The sequence below is a fragment of the Fukomys damarensis genome, unplaced genomic scaffold, assembly GCF_012274545.1.
Source record: "Fukomys damarensis isolate Sample0158 unplaced genomic scaffold, DMR_v1.0_HiC HiC_scaffold_28, whole genome shotgun sequence".
NCBI lineage: Eukaryota > Metazoa > Chordata > Mammalia > Rodentia > Bathyergidae > Fukomys > Fukomys damarensis.
In genome coordinates this window covers 39,700,010-39,724,183 of record NW_022900940.1, presented here as the reverse complement: position 1 = coordinate 39,724,183, position 24,174 = coordinate 39,700,010, and the positions used below count along the sequence as shown (strand labels likewise).

Below are 24,174 nucleotides of genomic sequence, written 5' to 3'. Positions count from 1 at the left end.
ATATATATATATATATATAGTTTTGGCTCCAGGGATCGAACTCAGGACCTTATGCTTGCTAAATCCCTGGCCCCCATTTTTATTTTTTTTTAATGCTAGAGAATGCAATGTTTGATTTTTTTTGTTTTAATTTTTTACATTATTTAATTATCAATTGATGAAATAACCTTACATTTGTGGTACAGATCCCAGTTTTTCATAATCTATTGAGCCTTTTCATTTCACTGAATTTAACTTGCTGTGATTTTAAGGTCTTTGTGTCTGTCAAAAGAAGTATCATGGTCTGAAATTTCCTGTTTGTAATACCTTTTTCAGAGTTTTGATTCCGTTATGCTGGCCTTGAAATGAGTTGGGTAGGTTTTTTTGGTGGGGGGAATACATATTTTCTGAAAGGATTTGCTTAAGATCATAGTTTCTTCCTTACTTGTATGGAAAAATTCTATGGTGAGGCCACAAGGGACTATAGTTTACTTTGAGAGAAGATTTTTCATTATAGATTCAGTTAGTTTAATAAATGTAAGAGCATTCTGATTTTAATATTCATCTTGAACTGGTTTTGGTAATTGGTGCTTTTTAGAGGAATGTGTCCCTTTCCCATAAATCCTCATATTTCTTGGCCTATAGCTGTTTTAAATGTTCTCTTATTTTCTTTTTCATATACAAAAATCTGTAGAGCTGTCTTCACTTTTATTCTTAATATGGTTAATTTGTGTTTTCTGTCATTTTCCCTAAATCTATCTAGCAAAGGATTTACCAGTTTTATAGATTTTTTTCAAGAAATAAACTTTTGGCATTTTACAGGTGCTTTTCATTGTCACTGATTTCTAGTCCTACTTTCTATTTCTTTCTTACCACTTCCTTTTTGTTAAATCTGACATTTTCTGGCTTGTAAAAACATAACCTCAGATGACTGATTTTTATCCTCTTTTTTAAAAAAACTATGTGAATAGAGATATTATTTTCTCTGTAGCTGCTTTAGTGGTTATCTCACTTTTAGATATCATGTCATCACTATCCTTGAATTCAAAGCATTTTCTAATCTTTATCGTGGACTCTCTATCTCATGAGTTGTTTAAGGTGTATTATTTAACTATACAGCAATTTTAATTCCAAATTTTCTAATTAGTATTTTATGATATTTAGCTTATTTCACTGAGATAATGAAGACCATCTGTATAAGATCCAGCCTTTAAATTCATTTAGACTTGCTTCTTAGATGAGCATATGGCATGTTTTGGTTAATGATCCTTGAACACTTGTAAACAAAATGCATTTTGCTTTTGATAAATCCAGTGTTCCATAGGAGCTACTGGGGTCAAACTGAATAATTGTAATATCCAGTGTCATTACTGGCTTTTCTGTTGGCTTATTCTATCAGTAGGAAAAGTGTGTTAAAAATCCCCCTGTGACATTGAATTTTTCTATTATCTCCTTTTAGTTCAATCAATTTTTATTTTATGTATTATTGTGACTCTGTCATTATTAGATACAAATTTTGAGTGATTATATTTTCCTCATGATTTGGCCCTGTTATTTTAAAATCTATTAAAATGATTAGTAGTGTATGAGATTTGTATTACATGTGCTTACATGATTTGAACATAAAAAGGGGACAAGGTCCACTAAAATAGTAAATATTCAATGTAATTATTATATATTTGAGTTTCTCTACTATCTTGCTATTTTGCCATCTGTTTTTCATTAGTTGATTAATTTGCAAGAAGGCAAAAATGCCTTATGACTGAATTTTCTTTTCTATTTGCTTGTTTATGATACATTATTGTATTTTATTTTAGTTGTTCCTTTAGATATGATCACATTTTTCAATTTATTCGAATCTATTTTAAATTACCACTTTGTAGGTAATGTACATACTTTATTACAGTCTAACTCCATTTAACCCCACTTGTCCTTGAGGCTCACTTAACTCTAAAACCAAGATTGTTGTTATTTTAAATGGATGATATTTAGTTAGATTTACTCAGACATTTCTTGCCCCATGTCACCACCTTTTCTGTGTTCTTAATTCCTTTCTGTTTTCTAATAAGGCTATTTCCCTTCTCCTTAAATTGTTTTTTGTATTCTGGGGTTTTTGTTTTTGTTTTGCTTTGTTTTTCTTCATGCTAGGGATCAAACTCGGGACTTTGCGCTTGCAAGGCAGGCGGCTGAACCACTGAGCTAAATCCCCAGCCATATTTTTTGTATTCTGTGATAAATTTGCCTGAATTTGTTTTAATTTTGCTTTAAAATAATACTTTTATTAAGTATAAGATCTGACTTGGGACTTCTGTTCTTTCAACCCTTTGAACCCTTTTCAACACATTTCAAGAATGCATTTTATGCCTTTATGTTTTATTATTTCTCTTGACAAGTTTGATGATCATTCTTGTTATTGCTTAGTAGTGGGTGCTGTCTTTAAGTGTTTTTTAGAATTTATTAGTACATGTGTGCAGTGCATGATTACTTTTATTGTGGGGGGTTGCTACATGCACATAACACATCTTACTTATTTTTGCTTTTCATTTCCCATTAGAACTTTTACTTGGAAATGTACACTTTTTCCTTTCCTATGTATTCTGTTTGGAGTATATCTTCTTACATCTATGCCTGGATGATTATTGTCCTTCTCTAGATTCCTTTGGCATTTCAACTGCATGTCAGCTTACTTTGTCTAGGTCACACATTTAATTTTTGCTATGTCTTTGTTTTCCATTACTTCTTCATCTCTGTTCTTTGGTCTAGGTACTGATTTCCTCACTTCATTAATATTTTCTTCTGATAAGTCTAATCTTCTGTTAAACCCATATGATGAATTCTTAATTTTAGTCATTGTTTTTTTTTAGTCACTACTTTCAATTGTAGAAATTCTTTTCAGTTATTTTTTACTTCATCATTTATTTTCTTTGACATGCAATCATGAGTCATGCCTGGCTACTCTAGTATGTGTATCACCTGTGACTGCATCATTGCTGACTGTTTCTGCCCTCCTGATTTTCAGTTGTCTGACTGTTTCTTGGCATGCTTGCCTGAAAATGTCTCTGAAAAATTGTTGAGACTTTGGATGTTCTTACCTTCCTTTGGAAGAAAATAAATCCTGCTACAGGCAGATATTGCACAAGCAGAGCGTCTTGGTCCAGTTAAAATTTACCATTTGTCTTTACTGCTGGGTCATAAACCATTTCAGAGATTGCAGTCAAAAGCTTGCAGTTTTGCCCTGTGCTCCTCCTCCTCCTTTCTGTACCCTTACCTTCAGATTTTTGTTTCCCAGCATTTTGTGACTCTGCTCTCCGTTTCAGTCTCTTGGCCGCTGCGTCTGCCTGGTTGTGAGAAGTCTTTCCTAACCCACATTGCAAAATGCCAGTGAGAGAGGTTTTCTACAGAAGAAAGACTTGCTTCTCTAGAGCTCTTATTTCTTTGAGAAATCTTAGCATTCCGTGTAACCCCTTAACCAGCTTTTGCCTGCCTGTTGTACTTAGCCTGACACAGACTCTAGATTGCTATTTTGTACTCGCCTTTCCTGTCCTGTGCCATAAGCTGGCAATGCCAGGCTGGAGGAAATGGTAGTGCTGCAGAGCTGTGCCCCTTGTGATGGCTCTTCGCTTGAAGATTTGGTGCCTTGAGCCCTGGTTGCCACAGTTCTGTAATAGTGGGCACTTGTACCCACATGTGTGTGGTTTATCCCGCCTTAATAGATAATAGATATCCTAGTAGATGTTCTCAGTGTTAACGATTCATTTGACAATAACTGATTCATCATATCTGGGAAAAGGATTTATTCAGTTAATGCTCTGTAATTTAGTTGTAAAAGTTGTTTCTTTCCAGAAGTTGAACTCCATCTGTCAGTGCTGTTTGGGCAGGCATCAGTAGTGATGTGCATTCAGGCGCAGCTTTGTTGATGAAATGCACAGTAATGCCAGCTTTGTACCATGCCAGTGCTATTAGAAAGGGTATTACCTCTGTCTCAGTGCGGATGTGAAGTAGTTCTCAGAGCCTGCAGTTCTCTACAGGTGCTAAGTTTTAAAAAATCAGTGTTTCTTGGCATGTTTTATTTTTTTACTAAATATATATGGGAAACTTAGAAAGTGTGAGTCTGTACCCCACCCAAAATGTATACTCCACGTTATTAGCACATTGAAGACCTAAACCAGCACCTTTTCACACATCCGTATTTCACGTTCTTCCTCTAGGTTCTAAGATTACAGTAATGAACAAGATAGAAAATATTCTGTGGGGGTGCTGAGATTACCCATGGGTTCCACATTAGTAGCAGCCGTGACCCTGAACAGAATGCACATTTGGGAAACACCAAGTTAGATTTGTCTGTATAGAAGCCTTGGACCTGAACTTTGCTTCTCTTGGTCACTGTGTTCACAAGACCAAGACACAGCACACAGATCCGAGAGCCTGCCTAATGGGAATGGTCTCTTTGGAGCGTGTAACCTCCTCTTGGACATTAATTAGGTTGAAAGAGAATATTTTAATGTCCTGCAATGAGGCTGACTCTTGGCTACGCATTGTCACACCTTCTGAGAAGCCCTGCTGCATTACTGAAACAAAATTTATTTAGATTCTCGTTAACACAACTTTTGGTTTGATTTTCTAAATTTAAACTGTCAGAGGATCAAGTAATAGTGTCCTTTCAAGGAAAGATAGAGAACTGTGCTTCACAGACTGTCAGCCCATTTGATCTAGCGTACAAAGAAGGCTGGTAATCATCATTTAAAAAATCAACTTGGCACCAATCAAAAGAATCTGAAGCCAGGGATTGCATATAAATCTCTCTAGTGGCCACAAATATCTAAGTGACTGTATATGTAGGCATAGGCATACTCCTGTTTGTATATACATTTTTCATATTTTCATAATCACTTCACTTCCAAATACTGTAAGGAAGAAGCTGTATCTTCATGCAAACTCATCCTGCTTTCTAAAATGGAGAGTTGGAAACTTAGGGGACTGTCCCTGTTATTATTATGAGTAACTGACACTTGATTCTTTCTTTCTCATTCAACAGGTCCTCCTGACCTCTATCTCAGAGCTATTTTTAAAGACTCTGTAACCTGCTAAATTGTTAAGGACCACTTGTGTTTATATCTAAAGTTTCTGGACACAAGATCAAATGTGAGCCTAGTTTTCCTAGGTTACAGTCACAATCATTTCTATCTTCTGCTCTCTCTTTTAGGTCACACAGTGTTGGTTTTGTATTTGACTGGAACCTGTCTAGATTCCTAATTGCCCTGGAAGAGTCCAAAGTGTCATGATGAAAGGAGAGCAAAGCATTTGTTAGAACGGGTCTTTATCGGAACAGTGAGACCCACCCCTGGGGAAAGTCTACAAAAACCATCTCTCCAAAATGTTGGGGTTTTGGCGGGATTCAGGACTCCAAAACTATGTCTTAAAATGTCTGAGTCCTCAGAGTCTAAATGAGGCAGCCTTGTTCAAAGGTGAGGAATGTGGTCTGTAGACTCACTTAGGTATTTAAACACTTGAGTGCAAGCAAAAATGTGCAAGATAATGGTGCGAGTCAACAGCATTGCTGTGTAATTGAACCTGACTAGGCACCGGGTTCCTTCAAGCATCAAGGCCCCTTTTACATTTTCAGAGCCACGTTTGGCCTCTTCATTTATGTCTGTGTCTCCTTAATTATCTTCAGATGTGTATGGGTTGACATCCCCATTCTGTGTTTTAAATCTCATTTTTTGCCATTTTTCTCTTCTGGGGAAAGGAAGTACTCTGTTTAGACTCTGTGTTTAGGGGGTGAAATGTGTTTACAGAATCGTCATCTGTCCCCCTGAGCCTGATCTGTTTGATGACATCATTCTATAATTTTACATGATTTGCATTAATACAAAGCACACAGGGAAGCATGTTCAGGACAACAAACAAAACAGGTTTTTGTAATTAGCCAGAGAGCCCGACCTAATACTTGTGATTCTTGTTTTTTATAAAAATTCACTTAAAATCCAATAAGAGATTTCTTCTTATTGAAAAGGCATCTTTTGGTGACCGGAGACTGCGGAAAAGTGGTTTTTTTTTTATTGTGTGTGGCTGAGACGTGGATCTGGCTGGGAAGGCCACAATTTTGGATTCAGGATTTTCCTGAGGACCTGGTCATTGATGAGGTTCAGGGATTTGAGAGATATTTGAATAACATCTCTTAGTTTGGAAAATTTTAGGAATAGGTCATATTAATTTCATACTAATGAGTATTAAAAGAATAAATACATCCTTGATGCATTTCTCTGCTACACATCTTCTTTATTGTTCTCCATAGTGTCTCATACTGTCATTCTGAAGTGATTATTTGGGGGTCTCCTGAGCAGCCCCACCCTGTGGCTGAAGCTTCTGCTGTAGATGCTGTTCACTGAGTGTGGCCTGAAGGAGTCATTTCAGGATACGTCTGCTTCTTCGTTGTCAGAGTTTCAGGAGGATCCTTTCAAAGAGATCACAGCATAGCAGACAGAATCCTGCTGAAGACCCATGAAACATTAAACTGTGATGCTCACCAGTGAAGTCCATGGCTTCATGGAAGTACAGCTGATCGCTTGCCAGTGTGGGACCACCCTGGGGATCCTCCACAGGGCATCTCTCCCTGAGGTGCCACCGAGGAGCTGTCCCTGGGAAAAGCCGCTGGGTAGAAATGTCACCACGTTCCTGGATTCACCCTGTGGGACCCTTGCACCGCGGAGGACTTGGGATGACAGAAGGGTTAACCTGAGTGTTGAATGCTGCTTAGTGTCCTGGGACACTTGTGGTGTGTTCGTGGATTTAGTACTTTTAATGTAAATAGGCACCTCAGCAGCTGTGTCCCCTTAAGTGCATTTTATTTAGCAGCTGAATTTCCCACGTCACTTGGCAGTCATAGATTTTCAATTTTTCCTTGTGCCAAGAGGGCAGCTGGAATAATTTGCGTACTCATTAATTTGGGAGAAATTTGAGTTGTGTGAGGCAGACGACACGCGTCTTCTGTGTGTTGTTGTACCGGGATAAGCAGCTCCGAGTAGAAGCAATTTGCCCTGTCCCAAAGGGGCCTGAGGATTTTAATAAGCTGGTTATGAAAATTCTATTTCTTTGCAATTTGAAGCATCTAATTAGAGCCTATAATTTCTCTCCTATAACTAGAGTGGATGAAGGTTAACGCCAGGCCTCCTGGGTCCTTTCACATTCATTTACAGAGAGAAATCAGGTAACAGTTGTAGCTAATTAGAGCAGGGTATTAAATATTTAGCCCATCTCGATTTAACTTGGAGAACACATGCATGTTGTTGGAGTATGGAAAATGATAAAGGGAAGTTGAATTTAATTTTTAATCAAAGATAAACTTAAAGGCAGTATAGTAATTTTAGCCCTGACTGTCCTACCCCCGCAGCCAGAGCAGCAATTGCCTTCAGTCATCTGAACTGTCAAGTTAAAGGAAGGTGATGTCGATTTAATTTCATCAGTGAACATGTTGCCTGAGTTCAAACAGCTTGGATTTATGCAGTATGTGTAAAGTACAAAGAACTCGATGGTTTTTCTTTTAATCGGAGGACTGATGTAAAAACCTGCTGTCTTGACGTTTCACAGTTTGGAGTTTGGGTTTGGTTGATATGAGGACATGTTTTAGAACTATCCTAAGGGGATATCTCCTTCATGGGCTTTTTTAAAGAGAGGATTTGTATCTAATAAAACTGCTTCCTGAGAGGAAGTCGTTCCTGTGAGGCTGGACTGCCTTGGTAGTAGGGTAGCATTGTGTTGAATGAAGTCCACCTTCATTCAAGGGGAGAGGTTCCGGCATGGTGAAGATGAGAGGCAGCTCTTCTTTGTCATCCCCAACTCAAACCATCTTCCTCTAGTGGAGTTAAGTCCAGAAAGACACTCCCTGAAAGCTCTCTGGACTCCAGTAGGAGCTCGGATGCCACAAAAGGGCAAAGATGAGGAAAGAGAAAAAAGGCGTTATGAAGTGGAAAGAGTCTAGCAGGGATGGAGAACCTTCTAGAACTTGCAATGATAACAAACAGCCTGCTGGGGCACACCTGCTCTAAAAGCCTAACCCCGAGGTGTGCATCCTCAAATGATCATTTTGGCTCACGAAAACTACCACCGCTCTCTTGGTTTGATCTGCAGACTCTTGAAGCACCCTTGCAGATCTGTGTAGCGTACATGGCAACTTCCAGAGACCGTGTACTTTGCTTGCTATATTGGTGTCTCATTGGCAGCTGATGCAAAATGGCTTCTGGTGGCAGTAATCCTTTGAAAATAATAGCTGGTTGTCAGAGCACTAACCACCCTTGACTTCACCTTGGACTGTTATGTAACAAAAGAACAAACTTGCGGTGAGTCTGCCAGGTGTATTAAATTATATCTTATGTTACAGGAGTTCTGCGGTGGGGATTAGCATTCTGAAAAGATGGGTAGACATTGCCAGACTCATTGTCTGCTGGGACAGGAGGCTGGCCTCAGGCCTGTGATGCAGGGTGCTAGTTGTAGTCTTAAGCCACTGCCTGCAGTTCCTGTCTGCCCTAGCACGAGGACCAACAGGTATCACACAGCATTTCTCCAATACTTTTTGACCCCGAAAGATCAAAATAACACACTGTGCTAAACAATGTCAGTTGCAAAGCTATATTACAATGAATTTAATCCTGGATTTCTTAATGACATATTTGTTTCTTGGCTAGTCATCTGTAGCCATAGAATTTGATGGATCTTTCTAGTACTTCTGTGGCTCTACATTTTCTTCTCTAGTTTTCCGAGGATGATAGGACTGGGCACTGAGCCTTCAGGAGTGGCCACCGGTGCCCTGAGCAGCGTTTCAGGCATGCATGTTCACTCCTGCACTTGACACATCACATTCCAGACATCTTTCAGGCCAAAAGAAGAAACGCGTTAAATAAAACACAGCTTAGAATCCTACACAAAAAAAAAGCTTTCAGCTGCAAACACACAGATGGATGCGGACTTGCCTGTGCTCACCAGGTTGAGGCGTCCCTTCACACAGCTGTAGCCTAATCCATTGTTGAACTGTGGGATGATACTGCTTGTAGTTTTCAGTAGAACTTTCTCTTGAGAGCTGCTTGATAGTGTATCATTTCTGTCATCTGTGCTTCTTTTAAGCCGCTGTGCTTTAAGCCCTAAATGGTCCATTTTCCTACCTGCGTGTTATCTGTGTGGTATAAGGGATCCATCGTCCCCAGTGACTCATAAAAAGCCTGACGTGTAGTAGATGGGTGATATTAGTTGAGTGGAATTCAATGGGAATTTCTGGATTTTTTTCTTAATAATACTTTTCTTATAAAAAGCATTATATACTAATTATAGAAATTTTTATTTTAAAAACCAGGTCCCAGAAAGAATTAAGTGTCACCTGTTATCTAACCTGCAGAGATTATGGCATGAGTCACTTTGCCCATATATCTTTCAATTATTTTTCATGCATATATTTTTAATAAATGTGATCAGACTGTGTATGACATTTGGAATCTTTTTTTTTTTTGCATTTAGTGATGATGTATTTTACCATAATATATTGTGGCTCATGAAAATTTATAATTAAGTACACTACAGTATCATGCCCTTCTGTGACACATACAGATTTGTGGTAATTTTTCTCTAATGTGACCAGTATTGTGACATGTAGCCTTCAAGTTAAATCCTAGTTTCACTATGGGATTTTTGTCCTTGAGCTAGTCTCCTGAGGTAGAATTGCTGGGTCAGTGAATTTTAAATACTTGACAAATGTGGTCAACTTTTGTTAGAAAGTTTCTGCCAAATTGCTTCCGCCAGCAGAATGGCTATTTCGTTTTATTCTCATCTTCATTTACAACCCATTTTCAGTTTGATAACAGCAGCAAAAATACCCAGAATTCTTTGTATCTGTGCTGTATTTGAAATGATGTTGAGCATCTCCTTCTCTGTGTTTTGTTTGCTTGGCTTGTTGCAGTGGTGTTTCTTCTTCTGTAATCTGCTGGGTCACGTTGGCTACCCTAGTTTGGCCATAGTGTAGCAATTAAGAAAATGAATTTTAAAATCTCACATGCCTTTAAAGAGTTCAGCGTGGTCATTTACCTGCTGTGTGACCTGGCCTAGGTCCACACCGTTTCCAAGCTCAGTGTGTGGGCCTGCACTCTGCCCCCTCGTGGCTGCCACACTCTGAGTGGTTCCTGGGCTGGGGCCCATGCTCAGCGGCTTGACTTTCGATGCTCTCCCTGGTGCTCACTCCCCCCGCTTTGTTTTAGCTTATTCTTACTCCCTAAATTTGAGGGATTATTCCTACTAACCTGAATTTATACTTTTTAATTGTCTGCAATAACATATTAATTTACTTGTCTGGCAGATATCTGGAAATATCTGCTATGGAATAGAATTTGGGGAAACAACAGTGAATAAAACTGATATTCTATCTCTATCACAAAGCTCACATCCCCATGGGTATGGGGATCAGAACCAAACAAGGTAACAAACTAACCCTGAATAATTAAATTATACCAAGTGCCATGCAGAAAACTAATAGGGGCTAAGACTAAGAATAAAAGGGGTACTTACTACAGATAAATTAAGGATGGAGGGAGGGGCTTGTGGAGCTACATAGTTTAAGAAGAGACCTAAAGGATGGAAAGGAGCTAGCCATGCTGACATGTTTCAGGGCAGTGTGAGCAGCATGTGCAAAGGTCCTTTGGCAGGAAATAATTTGTTAAGAGAAATTAGAAGAAGGTCAGATGGGGAAGAGAGGAAGTGATTGGAAAGTTGGCATTGGTGGTGGAGGTTAGAGGACAACCTCAGGTGGGATTGCAGAATAGGTCAAGGGTTAGAAAATGGCAGCTTTTGTTTTTTTAGTACCGGGTATCGAATTTGGATCCGTTTGCTTGCAAGGCAGGTAGCAGAACCACTGAGCTAAATCCCAACCCTGCAGCTTTTAATTTTATTCTAAATAAAAGAAAGGCCCACTTCAGAGCTTTGAGCCAAAGAGGGACACTCTCTGATTCCTGTTGTGAAACTATTTCTCTAAGGACATTGGGGAATGAAAATGCTTGGGTAAGAGGCCTGGCTTGTCATCAGGGCCAGCGGTGTCCATAACTTGGACTCAAGTATCTTTGGAGGAGTTGAAAATCACCGACTTCAGACTTGGCAAGAAACTTCAAAAAAAGTTGTTTCCTCCCCTACTCCGTGTCATTGGTTAAGGCCTCTTTTAACACTGGCTGTCAATGGAAGTCACCCAGTTCTCGGAAGGAGTGGGTCTCTGTGCTGTGGCAGATGCTCGTCCCTCCCTCTGAGTGCTGCACTCACATGTGCTTCTCCGGGAAAATCTCCAGTGTCTCGGAAAATGAAGTTTCAAATGCAAGATCGCAAACTTCTGCAGCCACTAGGGATATTGACTGTGACTTGCTTCCAGGCTCTCTGCTGGGGAAAACATGAACAAGTCACCTCACTTCCAATGTATGGCTCCTAGCTTTTCCCTTCTCCTGATCCTCATTGGTATCCTGGCCCCCAAAAACAACAAACAAAAGCTTCACCACAAGAGGAAGAAACAAGACCAGGACTCTCTCTCTCTCTCTCTCTAGACCCTTGCTACCATCCCTATCATTTCACATAGATTCTGCGCATCCAGGGGGAACCCTGCATGGAATGCTTCTCGAGGTCGGAGATGGTCACACATGTCCTGTGTGACCTCACCTTCCTCAGTCTTGCCTGTCACCTTTTCCACCAACTTATTTGTATGGCCGATGCTACTGAACATCTAAGACTTTGGGTGGTGCATTGCAGAGAGCGCCCAAGGGGGCACATGGAGGAACGAAGAACTGGAGACAAGACCAAGAATTCTTTTCTCCTCGAGTATTTATCTCACAGCGTGAGAAGCTTACAGAAGAACTTTAAAATTGTATGGTCCTCTCCGTCATCTGATGTTTGGGCTATGGAACCTGGAGGTGGCGTGTGTCATGTTCAGAAAGCCAGGCTGTTTAAGGTGGGGAGTGAGCGTAGCCACGACACAGTTCTAGAAGGATTAGATACTCCAGGGCTCCTGCACAGGCCTGTTGACCAGAGATAAAGACAGATGTATGTCCCCAGCGAGTGTTACAAAGCCAGGACAGAGATAGTATCAAAACTGGAAGAGAATTTTCAACCAGTAAATTTTGAGCAGAAAGGAGTAGTCAGTAGTCCAACAACATATCAACGTATCTGTATTTCTTCATGTCTCTGCCTTCCTTATTCTATAAAAAGTATTTCAAGAATTTACCATTTCCATGAGGGCAGAGACAGGATGTGGGGTTTCCCTTCCCACTGTGTGTGCAGCACCCTGTGGACCTTTGATGTGGAGGAGGGTGGGATCCAGTTAGTGTTGAAGGAAGGGTAAATGTGTGGGGTATAGGAAGCGTCAGAGAGAAAATAACCCGAAGGGAGGGAAGGGGCGACCAAAGGCAAGGGGGTCACAAAAACCTGCCTTCTGTTTGGTGTGTTTGTGCTCTCTGCTTGCGTCAGTTTGCCAGAGTGAGAAGGAACCCTACATAGCTGTAAGACTGAGGTCTGCAAGATTAAAACCTAGCAGCTGTTTAGGATAAAATACAACTCTGGCCGAGTTTTCTTCTGGGATTTCTGCAAAGAAGATTCTGCTTCCCTGAGCCATCAGGAGCTCTTTCCTCTCCTGCCCCATTTAGCCGAGGTTGCTTACTCTCCCTGACGTCAGAGTAGTGACCGCCTGCACTGGGATCACCAGCCTGGAGGCCTTGCTCCCACAGTGAGAGGTGGGTGGGGGTCCTGGGAGACTCCAGAGGGAGCTTAGGTAGGTATATAGATAGTGAACACAGGCAGACTGCCGAAACCCCACCTGGGATTCTGATACACAAGCCTCACCCTCGCCTTTACACGAGGAGCCATGTCCCTGCCTGTCCGCCTTTTAGAGTGCCATAGGTAAAGTGAAGTGAACACTGTCCTCAACAGTGCAGATGTCTGACTAGTCCTTGACTTTTCCTACTGACAGTAAATCCCAGAAGGTGCTAGGTGAGGTGACAGCAGAAACTGCTATTTTGGACTAATTCTCAGTGACAGGACGGCTTGGTTGGGAAAAGAGAAGTGACAAGAACCTTGGGAGAAAGGAACTGTGCTATCTTAGAATTCGCAACAGCTGTTTAAATGAGTTTGAGAACAATTTGGGCAGAATTCCAAACTCCTCAATGCTGGCCCTCCTAACTCGCTTCCGAGCAGATCACCCAGGGTAGTCCACAGTGGGACCCTGTATCAATATGCAGTGCCACTGCTTCCTGGGGGGCTGTGGCCCCAGAGCCTGTTCAATCACCAGGACTCCATTTATGCTGAAGGGCAAGTGGGTCTTGGCTCCGTACCCTGATTGGGAGGCAAGGAAGAGAAGAGAATTTAAGAATGAGCAGCATTTCTCTGAGGTCCAGAATGACATGGCCAAGTTTTATTCCCTGCCAAAATGCCTATCCTTGTTTCATTTTCCTCTCTCTAGGGCTTAGGCGAGAAGCAGCCTTAGGAAGTCCTTCTTAGAAAGAACCATATTTTGTAGCATTAATCCTCCCAGACCCTGATATCTTACTTTATTTGATCCATTTAGCATCAACCCTTCCATTTGTGTTAAACCCTTCCACAGTATGTTACACAACTTACAACTAAGGGAAATGAAGCTGAGGGAGGTCACATGACTTGCCCAAGGCTCACAGAATGTGTGGGGAAGACCCAGGTTCTAAATGCACATATGTCTAATTCTCAAACTCATTTCGTAACCCTGCATTCTGCTAATCTGTGTACCCAGTTTTATCTCTTTCCCCGCAGTGATGCCATCTGTCCACTATTATAAAATGAAGAGAGGAGAAACTTCCAGTAAGTTCCACTGAGCACGTATCATATCACTTCATTAAAATGTGCTGATCTTTTCCCTACTGGGTAATCTCTGAGACAGACCATTAGTTGAAATACCATTGGTTTCAATCTTTACACAGCTTCCATCTAGAATCGAGGGCAGACACCTACGGGAAACATGAAACTGATCATCCACCCATGGAAAGCCTTGGGAAGAGATACCATTTTTTGGCCTGTGAATATGAGGCAGTAATAACAACCAAGAGATTTTTTTATGCCTCTATTCATATTTTATCACTGAGCTTCTTCAGTGGAGGAAAAAAAAAAAACCCAAGGGAACTGAGCATAGAAAAGGTAAAACTTCAGCCGATTGAAGGCAGATCAGTGTACTAAAACAGAAAAGCATTAAAATGGAATTGGTAGTCAGGGAAACCACTCTAATACTAATAAATTCACGTGTGTGTCCCATGTAGACTTCTGATGTCTCAAATTTTGGAAAAGAACTTGAAAAAAAAATGGGTAACTGATATTCACTGAGCAGGTACTACATGCTGCACCCAGAGTGGAGCTCAGTTCCCCCCTTCTACCCCACAAAACTATGGTTCTTTTCAGAAGAAGAAGTAGACCTAACTCAGATCATCAAAAAGTCATGAATATGACTTCAAAATGTTCTCCTTTTCTTGCTGAAGGAAACAAAAGGAGTGAGGAGCATATGGTAACGGGTGACAGAGAGTTGGCCACGCAGAATGGGAGGTGAGGAACGTTTCTGGTGGTGGGAAAGTTGAATGAAGAGACCGTAAAGCCAGACAGTTCGTCACATTTCCAGATCGCCCCGATTCTAGCTATGATTAGGAGATTGTGATACAGCACATTCCAGATACAGTAGGAAAGCGCTGGAGGGTTCTACCTAGGGTGTGACGCAATCCTTTGAGGTTTTGCGAACATAACTATTGCTGTCCCGATTTGTGGAACAATTAGTTTCCCCTTTGCATAAGTGGATTTCATGATTTTTCTTGCTACTCAGATGGCTTCATTCAAACCCCAGGAGTGTCACTGAAATTGTGAATGCATAGCTTTGGCAATTGTTAGAGCGGGGACAGAATAATCTGTAGCTCTTACCAAATTTTTAGTGGATCTTGAGACTCTTTAAAGGTTAATAGAATTGCCATTGCTATACCTCTAGTGTTGCTTGGTGTCAAACCTATTTTCTTTAGTGATAGCAAGCATCAGTGCTGGGTTGTTAAAACCCTACTCTGGAAAAATCCTCTTTACTCACTAACATCGATTTTCTGCTCAGCCATACCTTTGGGCAGAGCAAGAAAGGTGTCCATGGATACATTCCTTTGCTGCAGCAAGTAGTGGAGTGCCCTTCTAGCTTACTTGGATTCATTGCTTCTGGTTTGTCCTTTCGTCCCTTCTTGCTCTTGCTGTCCATCACTGGGGTGGAGGTGTGGAGATTAGCGGGGTGGAGAGTGACCCAGCCTGTAGGTAGCCCCACACCTCAGTGGGTTTAAATGATCCGCTCAGTGTTGCCATGCCCACAAGAGTGGTGTTGGAGCCACCTGGGACCATGGTCTCCTGATTGCTCATTGTTTCAAAGATGCTTAGGATTTATTTAATTGGGAACACAAGGTACACAGACACAGCAATGATTGTCACAAAGAAAGACATTTGTTATGAAGTTCGTAAGTTCCAAGAAATAGAAGACGCGCCACACCAAGAAGGGACACAAGGAAAGCATGCTAGAAGGCTGGCCCAAGCCTTTATTGTGGTTTCCCAGGGAAAGAAGAGGGAAGCAGGCAAGCGGGTTAGGACTGGGTAGTCGGGTAATGTCACTGCCCTGGGTGTGGGAGCTGTCCTGTGGAGTCGCCTGAGGTCAGGTGTGTAATGTCCTGCGGACAGAAGAGCCTGATCTCAGGGCCCCTTGGGGCTGGACTCTGGATTGGAAGGGTTTTACATATCATAGATGCAATTGAGGGCAGATTGTTTACCACCTCCAGGAATTCGCTAACTCTGGGAGAGGTAGTCTCTCCAAGGTCAGCAAGGCCCAAATATCAGAATGTTAAAAGTACGTAAACTTCAAAATCAAAGTTAATATACTGACTCTGCCCCCTGAAGGAAGCAGGTGGAGCTGGACCATGTAATACATTTTATCCCCCACCAATGAGGGTGTTTGTAGCTTGACTTTTTACTGCTCTGTTGTGTGTAATCTCCTTGGTTCCGCTGCACCAACCCCAGATGGTGGGCTCGGGGTGGCAAGAGATACCCTTTGCCTTTGCCTTGACACAACCTGTCATGTCAAACTGAACTTCCATCCCTCTGGACAGAATATTACAAATGGCATTCTTTTTAGGATTGGGTAATTTCAACACCACACATGAAGTGTCCGGCATTTGTGCTTGGAAGGGAAGAGATCACGTAGACTCTTCGAGCATCACCCCCCAGATGACAGTCCATTTTTCATAATGATCCGCAATAGGCATTGGTTGGAATTTTATTACTTTTGTAATCTAATTCAATTTATCTCATTTTATTGCTGCTCAGGGCAGTGTTACTTTAGTTGCCTCTCTTGTCTTTCTGGATAAGGATGTTTCTTCTTTTATTATGAGCATGATGGCTTCTAGATTGAAGTAGTCTGCTCAGAAAAACTGTTTCCTGTGAAGTCAGCATTCTCTGAGCCCACCTCGACTCCTAGCGTTTTCATGAAGATAAACATTGGCGATGATTTATGAAGCATTTTTTGTGTGTGAATAATCGGGGTCCAGACCTCATCTTCTACTTAGAGATAAGAGATCTTATTCAGAAATATTTCCCTGCACCAGAAATCATAGAAACAGCAAAGAACAATAGAAGTTGCTTAGGAATATTTTTATGAAGACACAGATTAAAAAATGTCCAGTCATATTGAATCGGCTTTAAAGCATGAAGACATCAGGAGGCTTCTTTCTGAAGCTGAAGTCATTCGTCATGTTGAGAAATCCTGGAGGTGTTTTAGGGAAGACTTGAGTTGTACACTGAGTCTGGAGGGACCTAAGAAAGATGAGAAGACAGGAAGCTGATTCCACGTGTGTACTCTGGAGGCTGCCACTCACTAAATTAAAATTTAGAGCCCATATAAATGTGGCCATCCTTAGGTACTGGACTATTTGTGTAGCAAAGGTCATTTACACATCTAATTCATATAGATTGCATGTTTTTTTGTTTTGTTTTTTGGTACCAGGGGTCGAACCTGGGTCCTTGTGCTTGAAAGGCAGGAGGCGGAACCATTGAGCTAAATCCATGGCTCTAAATTGAATGTTTTAAAAGAATAGACCAACCAGCACTTGGGAGGCTGAGGCAGGAGGAGCACAGTGAGTTCAAGATCAGACTGGGCTACATAGTGAGTTCCAGGTCAGTCTCAACTACATAGTGAGACCCTGTCTCAAAAAACCAAGATAAATAAAGAAATTAATTAAATAATAATAATAATGACAATTAGAAAATAGAAATAATGAATTTGTAGTTGAATCGTATTCTTAAATTTAAAAATTGCCTTCTTTTTTTCTATAAGAGCATAGATTATGCATTTGCTCTTTCCCTGGTCATTTCCCCTGCACTTGAGAAGAAGAGGGAGGTTATTGTAATTTCAGTGAGCAACTATGGACATGAAGACCCCACAGAGCAGCTGCAGAACCCCGAGTGCAGATCTGTCCTCTGTTTGAGAAAGAGCAAGGTGCAGCTAGCTTATCCTGCTGGCCAGATGTGGTTGGTGTCTGATGTTCTTGCCTCCTTAGATTGACACACGTGTCTTTAACACTCATCTTGATGCGGCTCAGCTACTTGGTATTTTTTCCTTTACTAATTGTCAGTTTCTTAAATTTAAGCTTCAGGACTTAGCGAGCTATAGACATAGCTTTCTGGGAAATGGCTCCAGTGATTTCTTAATCCCAGCCCTACTTCCCTTCACTCAGGGCTCTTCTTGTGCTATGTTCTTCAATATCGGGCTCAGACAACCGGCATCAGACCCACCATGGTCATCTAAAAGAAGTCGTGGCTGAGTTGAATGATCCGAACCTCTGGAGTGGATGCCGGAAGTCCGTCTTTCATAGTTGCTTCCGAGAGCCTGGTGACTGTGATGCCCGGTGAAGTCAGAGCTCCTACTACTCTGGCTGTTCACAGCCACTGTCTTCTCTCCCTGGAAGCACTGTACCGGCCTCCTCTTTGGTGTCTCTTTCGACTTTGCCTCTCTGTGTATGTGCTTCTCAAACTTAGCTGCACATGAGAATCTCCATGGGGAGATCAAAAGTTGGGTCCTTGGGCTGTTTCCAAGACTTGCCTATTACAAGTTGTGCTGCCGTGAACACGGTGTGCACATAGCCAGTGGAATGCTTTTACTTCTTTCAGGAAGATACCAAGAAGGGGAATGGCTAGGCCAAATGGAACCTCCAGTTTTCGTTCTTTCAGGAATCTCAGCACTGATTTCCACAGTGGTTGAACCAGTCTATACTCTCACCAGTGGTGGCTCATCAACTGACGAATGGATGAAGATGTGCGTGTTTTTAATATAATGGAGTACTACTCTGCTGTAAAGAAGGATGAGCTTGAGACACTCATAGCTAAATAGATGCACTTTGAGACCATACTCTTCAGTGAAATAAATCAAACACATATGTTTAAATATTGCATTGTTTCTCTGGTGTGAGAAAGAGGAAGTGGTAATAAGGACTAAAACTTAAAATAGACATTGGAAAATGGGAAGAAAATGTTCAAATGAGTAGGGAAACAAGGAAGAGGGAAAGGGGAAAGGAAAGAAGGGACAGGAAAAAAAGAAAAAGGAAAAATGGAAACAAAGTTTTATACGTAAATGGAGGGAATAGGGGGAAAAAGAAGCAAGATGCATCATGTGCTGGTACAAATTCCCTATGATGAATATTATCGTTTTGTGTATCTAAAATGTACCAACAAATATTTTGGAAAAAAAAAAGGTGGACCCTGCCTGCAGAGGTCCTGATTTAGTTGTCCTTGGGTGGGATCGAGATAGTCAGAACTGTGAGGACCTCAGTGGCATCCAGGGTGAGCTCAGGTCCACCAGTGTGCCCAGACTTCCACAAGAATGACATTTTCACGTTGTGTGCACCCACAGCGAGGCTTTTGTGTCCCTTCTGCAGCTCTTGATGGAAAATGTCCCTTGTTCTAACGGTGTCCCGTGGAGCCCATGGGTCTGGTGCCCGTTGGCTCTCCAAGCTCAGCCCCTGCCTCCTCTTCTGTGGCTCCACTCTGCCCCTCCTGGCTTCTTCGCTGTCACTTCAGCATCCCCATCTCAGTGACTTTTTACCTTTTGATCCCTTTACCTGGAACGTTCTTCCCTCCTAAGCCCTTCCCATGTTCTCCACCCCTATGTGGTCCAGATCCCTGATCAAAATCCACGGTCCCTGGAAGGACTTCCCTTCCTCTGGTTCTAGGATAAAGGCCCATCATTCCCCATCACCTTACTCTGCTTTGATTTCTTCCTAAACCTTTCATCCACCAAATAAATAAAAGTCACATATGAATTTGCCATTCATTCCTGTTTCACTTCCAAGAAAATGTCAAGTCCATGAGGATAGTTTATGTCCTCATGGAATGGTCCCTGGTGTTCAGTGGGCGCTCACAAGTTACAGGTGACAGTGATGAGCCTCTTTCCTTCCCTTGGTGGTCTTCACTGTTAGCCAAGCAGTTATCAGCCCCTCCCCTTCATCGATGCCCCCCCCACCGTTGAGGCAGCCTTGCAACCAGAGTCAAGGCTCTGGCTGTGAAATCACCCTGCTGTAACCCTATTCACAGCCCCTTCCCTCCCCTATAGTAATGGCTACAGAAAGCGGGGAGAATTTGATTCACGAACTTGCAAATTCGTCCTGTCTTGTCTCACTAACATTTCCAAGGAATGGTGTCCAGGTAGATTTCTACGTGGGAACTGCAGCTACACTAGTAAGAGGCATAATCTGTTTTGGGGAAATATTGGATTGAGTTTTTTTGTTTGTTTCTTTTGGCAAATTTTATACTAAGCAGATTAAAGCAGATGACTTTGAACTTTGAAAGTCTGCATTGGACTTTCATTAAGCCTAACTGGGTTTGTAGAACACTGAAAGACCATCCACACTTACATGGGAGATGAGAACAAATTGAGGGGTGGATGCAGACACTGTTTACCCCTGCCTGTGACCAGCATTAATGACAGTGGCATCTTGCGTAGCTCAGGATGGGGCTTGGAAAGGCCTGGCTCGCCAGGATGCTGCGGCTTCTCCGATGATGGTTCAGGCCTGAACTGTGCCGTGCACTTTCCTGTGATTGTCCATTGAGTACATCTGATTATCAGGGCTCCCCTGGATCTGGCTCTGCAAAGGCTTTGGGCCACATCAGAAAAGCACTGGAGTTCAAGGGAAAGCCGTGAAAGTTGGTTTGGTGGTGCCACATAGGGAAGAAACCTCCAGTTGTTGGAAATAAGATCCATCAGGCTCCGGAATCTGTCAATGAGGGAAATGAGGAGCAGTTTGACTCCTAGTCATAGGGGTTTCACACTCCCTGGAGTGCCCACGGCCGACACTTCATTTCTACCTGTCATCTGTTGTTTCGTTTGATTTTCACTGCTCTTCTCTTCCGCCTATGTCCTTACAGAACTGCTCAGGAAAGCAGTGTGTCGCTGTTTTCATCTCACTTAAAATGAGCTTTAATTATCAAAACAGTGCTTGTTTCTTTGTAAAAAAAACTCTCAGTTATTCAGATGATATAAAAGTTTGTGAGGTCAACTGTGAGCCCCCGTTATAAAAAATAGGATTCTGTGCAACTCAGTATCCTTCAAGCTCTTTTCTCCTCGTACCAGTTCACAATGGATGGGCGTAGAGCTGCGTGCGTCAGACTCCATGAAATGTACCATTAATTTTTAGCCAATCTCCTAACGTGACTCGTGACTTAATTCTCGACCATTACAAGTAACAAAAGTAACTATCCTTGTACTTTCATTATTACGTATTTGTAAAAATGTCCAAATATGAATCACAGGGCTTTTCATCATTCATGCTCCTTTGTTACCTGTCTTCTTTGTTACTTCTTTGTCTCCATAGAGATTTTATCTGTAATCCTGGCTGTAAGGACCTAGAGGCAGAATTACTGAGTCTAAAAAATTGCAAGCAAAAAAATGTTACAGAAATTGTTAAATTGCTCTACAAAGTATTTTATACTTTGAAGTAAAATCCCTCTGTGATGAGTTGAGAGGCATCAGTGTGAAGAATGCAGGGCATCAACTCAGAATTGTTTGATTATGTTTATTTTATAGGCAGAGATTCAATAAGTAAATCTAAGCTGTTTTTTTCTCAGATAAGGATATCAGTCCACTGGGAGCCAAAGACTGCGCATAAATGGCAAGATTGACCAGGCTTTTGATTTTCCTTCGTAAGCAATAAAATAAAATAAAATAAAAATCAACAAAACAAGTATAATTCCTATAAGTCCTTTCACATGGTACCTGACCCATGGGATGATACTGATTTTAGAACCAACATAGTAATGATCCTGGGGTTCACAGTGCTGGTTTTCATTACTGTGGTTGTTGTTAGAACAATTATTCTTGAGCAATCCTGACTGATCTGAAGTTTGGCGCAATCCTCCTGGTTTTCCAAGTAGGTTGCCATCTTTTAAATAAGGAACTGTGGAAGTTTTGCCAGTGATTCAAGGCATTGTTCTGGGGATTTTAGCTGTGCCTCTAAGAGAGAACTCAGTTTATATTAAGCTTCTTCATCTGCATAGATGGGGGCTGGCACACTCAGCTACCTTTACTCAGGACCAAATGGCTGCTCTGTCTACAAAGATAGTCTCATTACTTCATTTCCTAATAACTATCTCTTCTGTTTTCTTGCTTGGGTAACAGTCGGTGGAGATAAAAATTTTTATGAGTCCACTGTTTGCCATTTAAAGAGCTTAAATATGAAATTAAAGGCAAGGCTTTGTGAAAAAGCATAAGTTTGATATCTAGAAACTGGCCTCCAGTGCTGGCTCCTGTGGGTGGTGGCTCTGGGCCTTGGAACTGGTTGGGACCATCTGTGTTGGCAGAACCAGCATCTTTAGGAGGCTGAGAGGAGACCTCAGTGCTATCCTAAAGTCTCACAAGACCTCACTCATGAGATCAGACCCTGGTGAAACTAAGCAAAACTCTTTAGTTGGTTTCTGTTTCTCCCTAAATTAAAGATGCTCAGCTAAATAGAGAGCATATAAAGTGAATAAGGAAGGCTGTGACCTTGGGGCAGAGGTAACCATTTTTGCCTATCTAAGGCTGGATCTTTGCCTTTTATTTCTTCCAAGAAAGAATTTCCCATTTGAAAAAACCACGTCCATGTTCCCAAATGTGCCTTACCAGACAAGAAGAGAACGGACTAAAGTGCTATTATAATAATGCCCATTTAAACATCTCTTTAAGCCAGACTTCATGTTATCAAGCTTAAATCAGAGGATATCATAACTAAAGTGAAATATTTATTTTTACAGTCAGCTGTAAGCCTCCACATTTTCATTCCTTTGTATATTGAGTTGTAAGGTTCCACGTATTAGCTCCAGGAGGACACAGCCAGGTAAAGGAGACACACCCACTTCCAGTTTCTCAGGGAGATCAGCCTCTCAGGCTAACTGCCAGGCCCTGGTCGAGACTCAGTGCGGCAAAGGCACCTAAGTGACAAGCGTGGTGCTGCCCCTCTGGGCTGGCAGAGCTCAGGGTCACCAGACAGCAAAGCTTTTGATGCTGCACATTGAGCATCATCCATCTCGTACCATGTTCTCATTGGGCCTCTTCTCAGAGAGGCCACCAAAGAGCCACACAGCCTCCTGAAAGTGATTCTTTGGACTCTCTGGTATTGACTCACGCTTCACTGTAGGTTTGAACGAAAGGGTTTTCCTACTTTTAATTCTTTACTTTTCCTCCATCTCGTCATCAGGTGCTACTTGGGGTAGGACAGTGTTTTTTCACAGAGCTCTAGCCTGAGTGAGAGTTGAGAGCAATAAAAAAAATGCGTCTACCAGGGTTTTGCACATGTTCTCTGCTCATTGGGAGCCAAGGGCTTAGGAGGACTAGAGCGAATTCCCATTGGTCTCTGGCGACAGACTATGCCTCTTGTCTTAACTAATTACCTTCAAAACGCATGCCAGATGCTGCAGATTGCAAGAGTGCCTGTAGCCTGTGTGTCCCCAGGCGGGGGGTGTCGAGGGTCTTTCGGTGGCATTTTTATTCCCTATGAGAACACATTCTGAGTTTCCTGTGGGGAAGAGGGAAATGGCTGGGGATTCGATCCAGACCCGGAAGATCCTTGTCCATCTGTGGAGCAAACCCAAGCCCTGATGTTCCCACATCAAGTCATTCTCATCTGTCGTGAGCTGCACACCGAAAAACAACTACCACCAGTGCCATATGGCTGAAAAGATCAAAGGCCCTGGTTCTGAATATGTTTCTAGCTGACTGTACTTCAAATGCCTTAAATATGTTCCTGCAGATGGGAAGCTTGGAGCATTGAAGAGGTGAAGCACATGTGTGTGAGGCCTGCGTGTGATCTGTGTGAGGTGGCGAGAGGGGACTGCACTCACCCGTGTGTTTGTCTTCTTTCAGGTTCGCATCTTCACGTACCTCATTGGGCGGGAGGCTGCGTTTGCAGACAATCTCAAGTGGATGGCCTGTGCCAACAAAGGTGGGTCTCCCTGTGTGCCTCGCCCGAATCCCTTCCCCAGGCATGTGCGAAACTAGGAACAGATGTAGAAAGAAAGTTCTAAGGAAAGGCTGCAGTTCCTTTAAATGGACAAATAATAATTGCACATATTCAAGGGCAAAGTATGATATTTTGTCATATTGTATACAACGCGCAGTGATGAAATCAGGCTAATTAGCTTATCCATCAGCTCAAACATTTATCATTTCTCTGTGTTAGGGTCATTCAAAATTCTCTCTCCTTATTATTTTGAAATTTGTAATAAATTATTGGTGAGTGGATTCACCCCACTGTGTTATAGAACAGTAGAACATAATCTTCACATCCAACTGTATCCGCTGACCTTTCTGTATCCCCCTCTTACCCTGTCCAGGCTCTAATTTCACTATTCTACTCCACTTGTACCAGGAGTAAGAACATAAAAAGGTGGTGAATTTTAAGCTAAGGTCTTGGTGTTTCTGACGGATGAGTAGCAGATACCTAACAATTTCTCCCAAAATATGTGTATAACTTTTAAGAACATTGTGATTAAGCAGAATGATTAAGACACTGCCCTCTGTTTCTTAGAAGCTGAATGACCTCAAGAGATTTACTCTGGTTGAGACATTTATTACAAACCAGTTGGGATTCGTAGCTTGATAGAGTCCTAAGGCATAGCTGTGCCCGTATGACTAATTAA

General features: G+C 41.9%; 1 protein-coding gene across 1 annotated transcript in view; it reads left to right on the top strand.

The window, feature by feature from the left end:
- Cacna2d3 (calcium voltage-gated channel auxiliary subunit alpha2delta 3) overlaps window positions 1-24,174 on the top strand; it is a 650,190-nt gene that overhangs the window by 338,757 nt on the left and 287,259 nt on the right. The window contains exon 11 of the mRNA XM_010643030.2: window positions 23,399-23,477. Within this exon, the coding sequence (XP_010641332.1) occupies window positions 23,399-23,477 (79 nt within the window). The remainder of the gene's footprint in view (window positions 1-23,398; window positions 23,478-24,174) is intronic.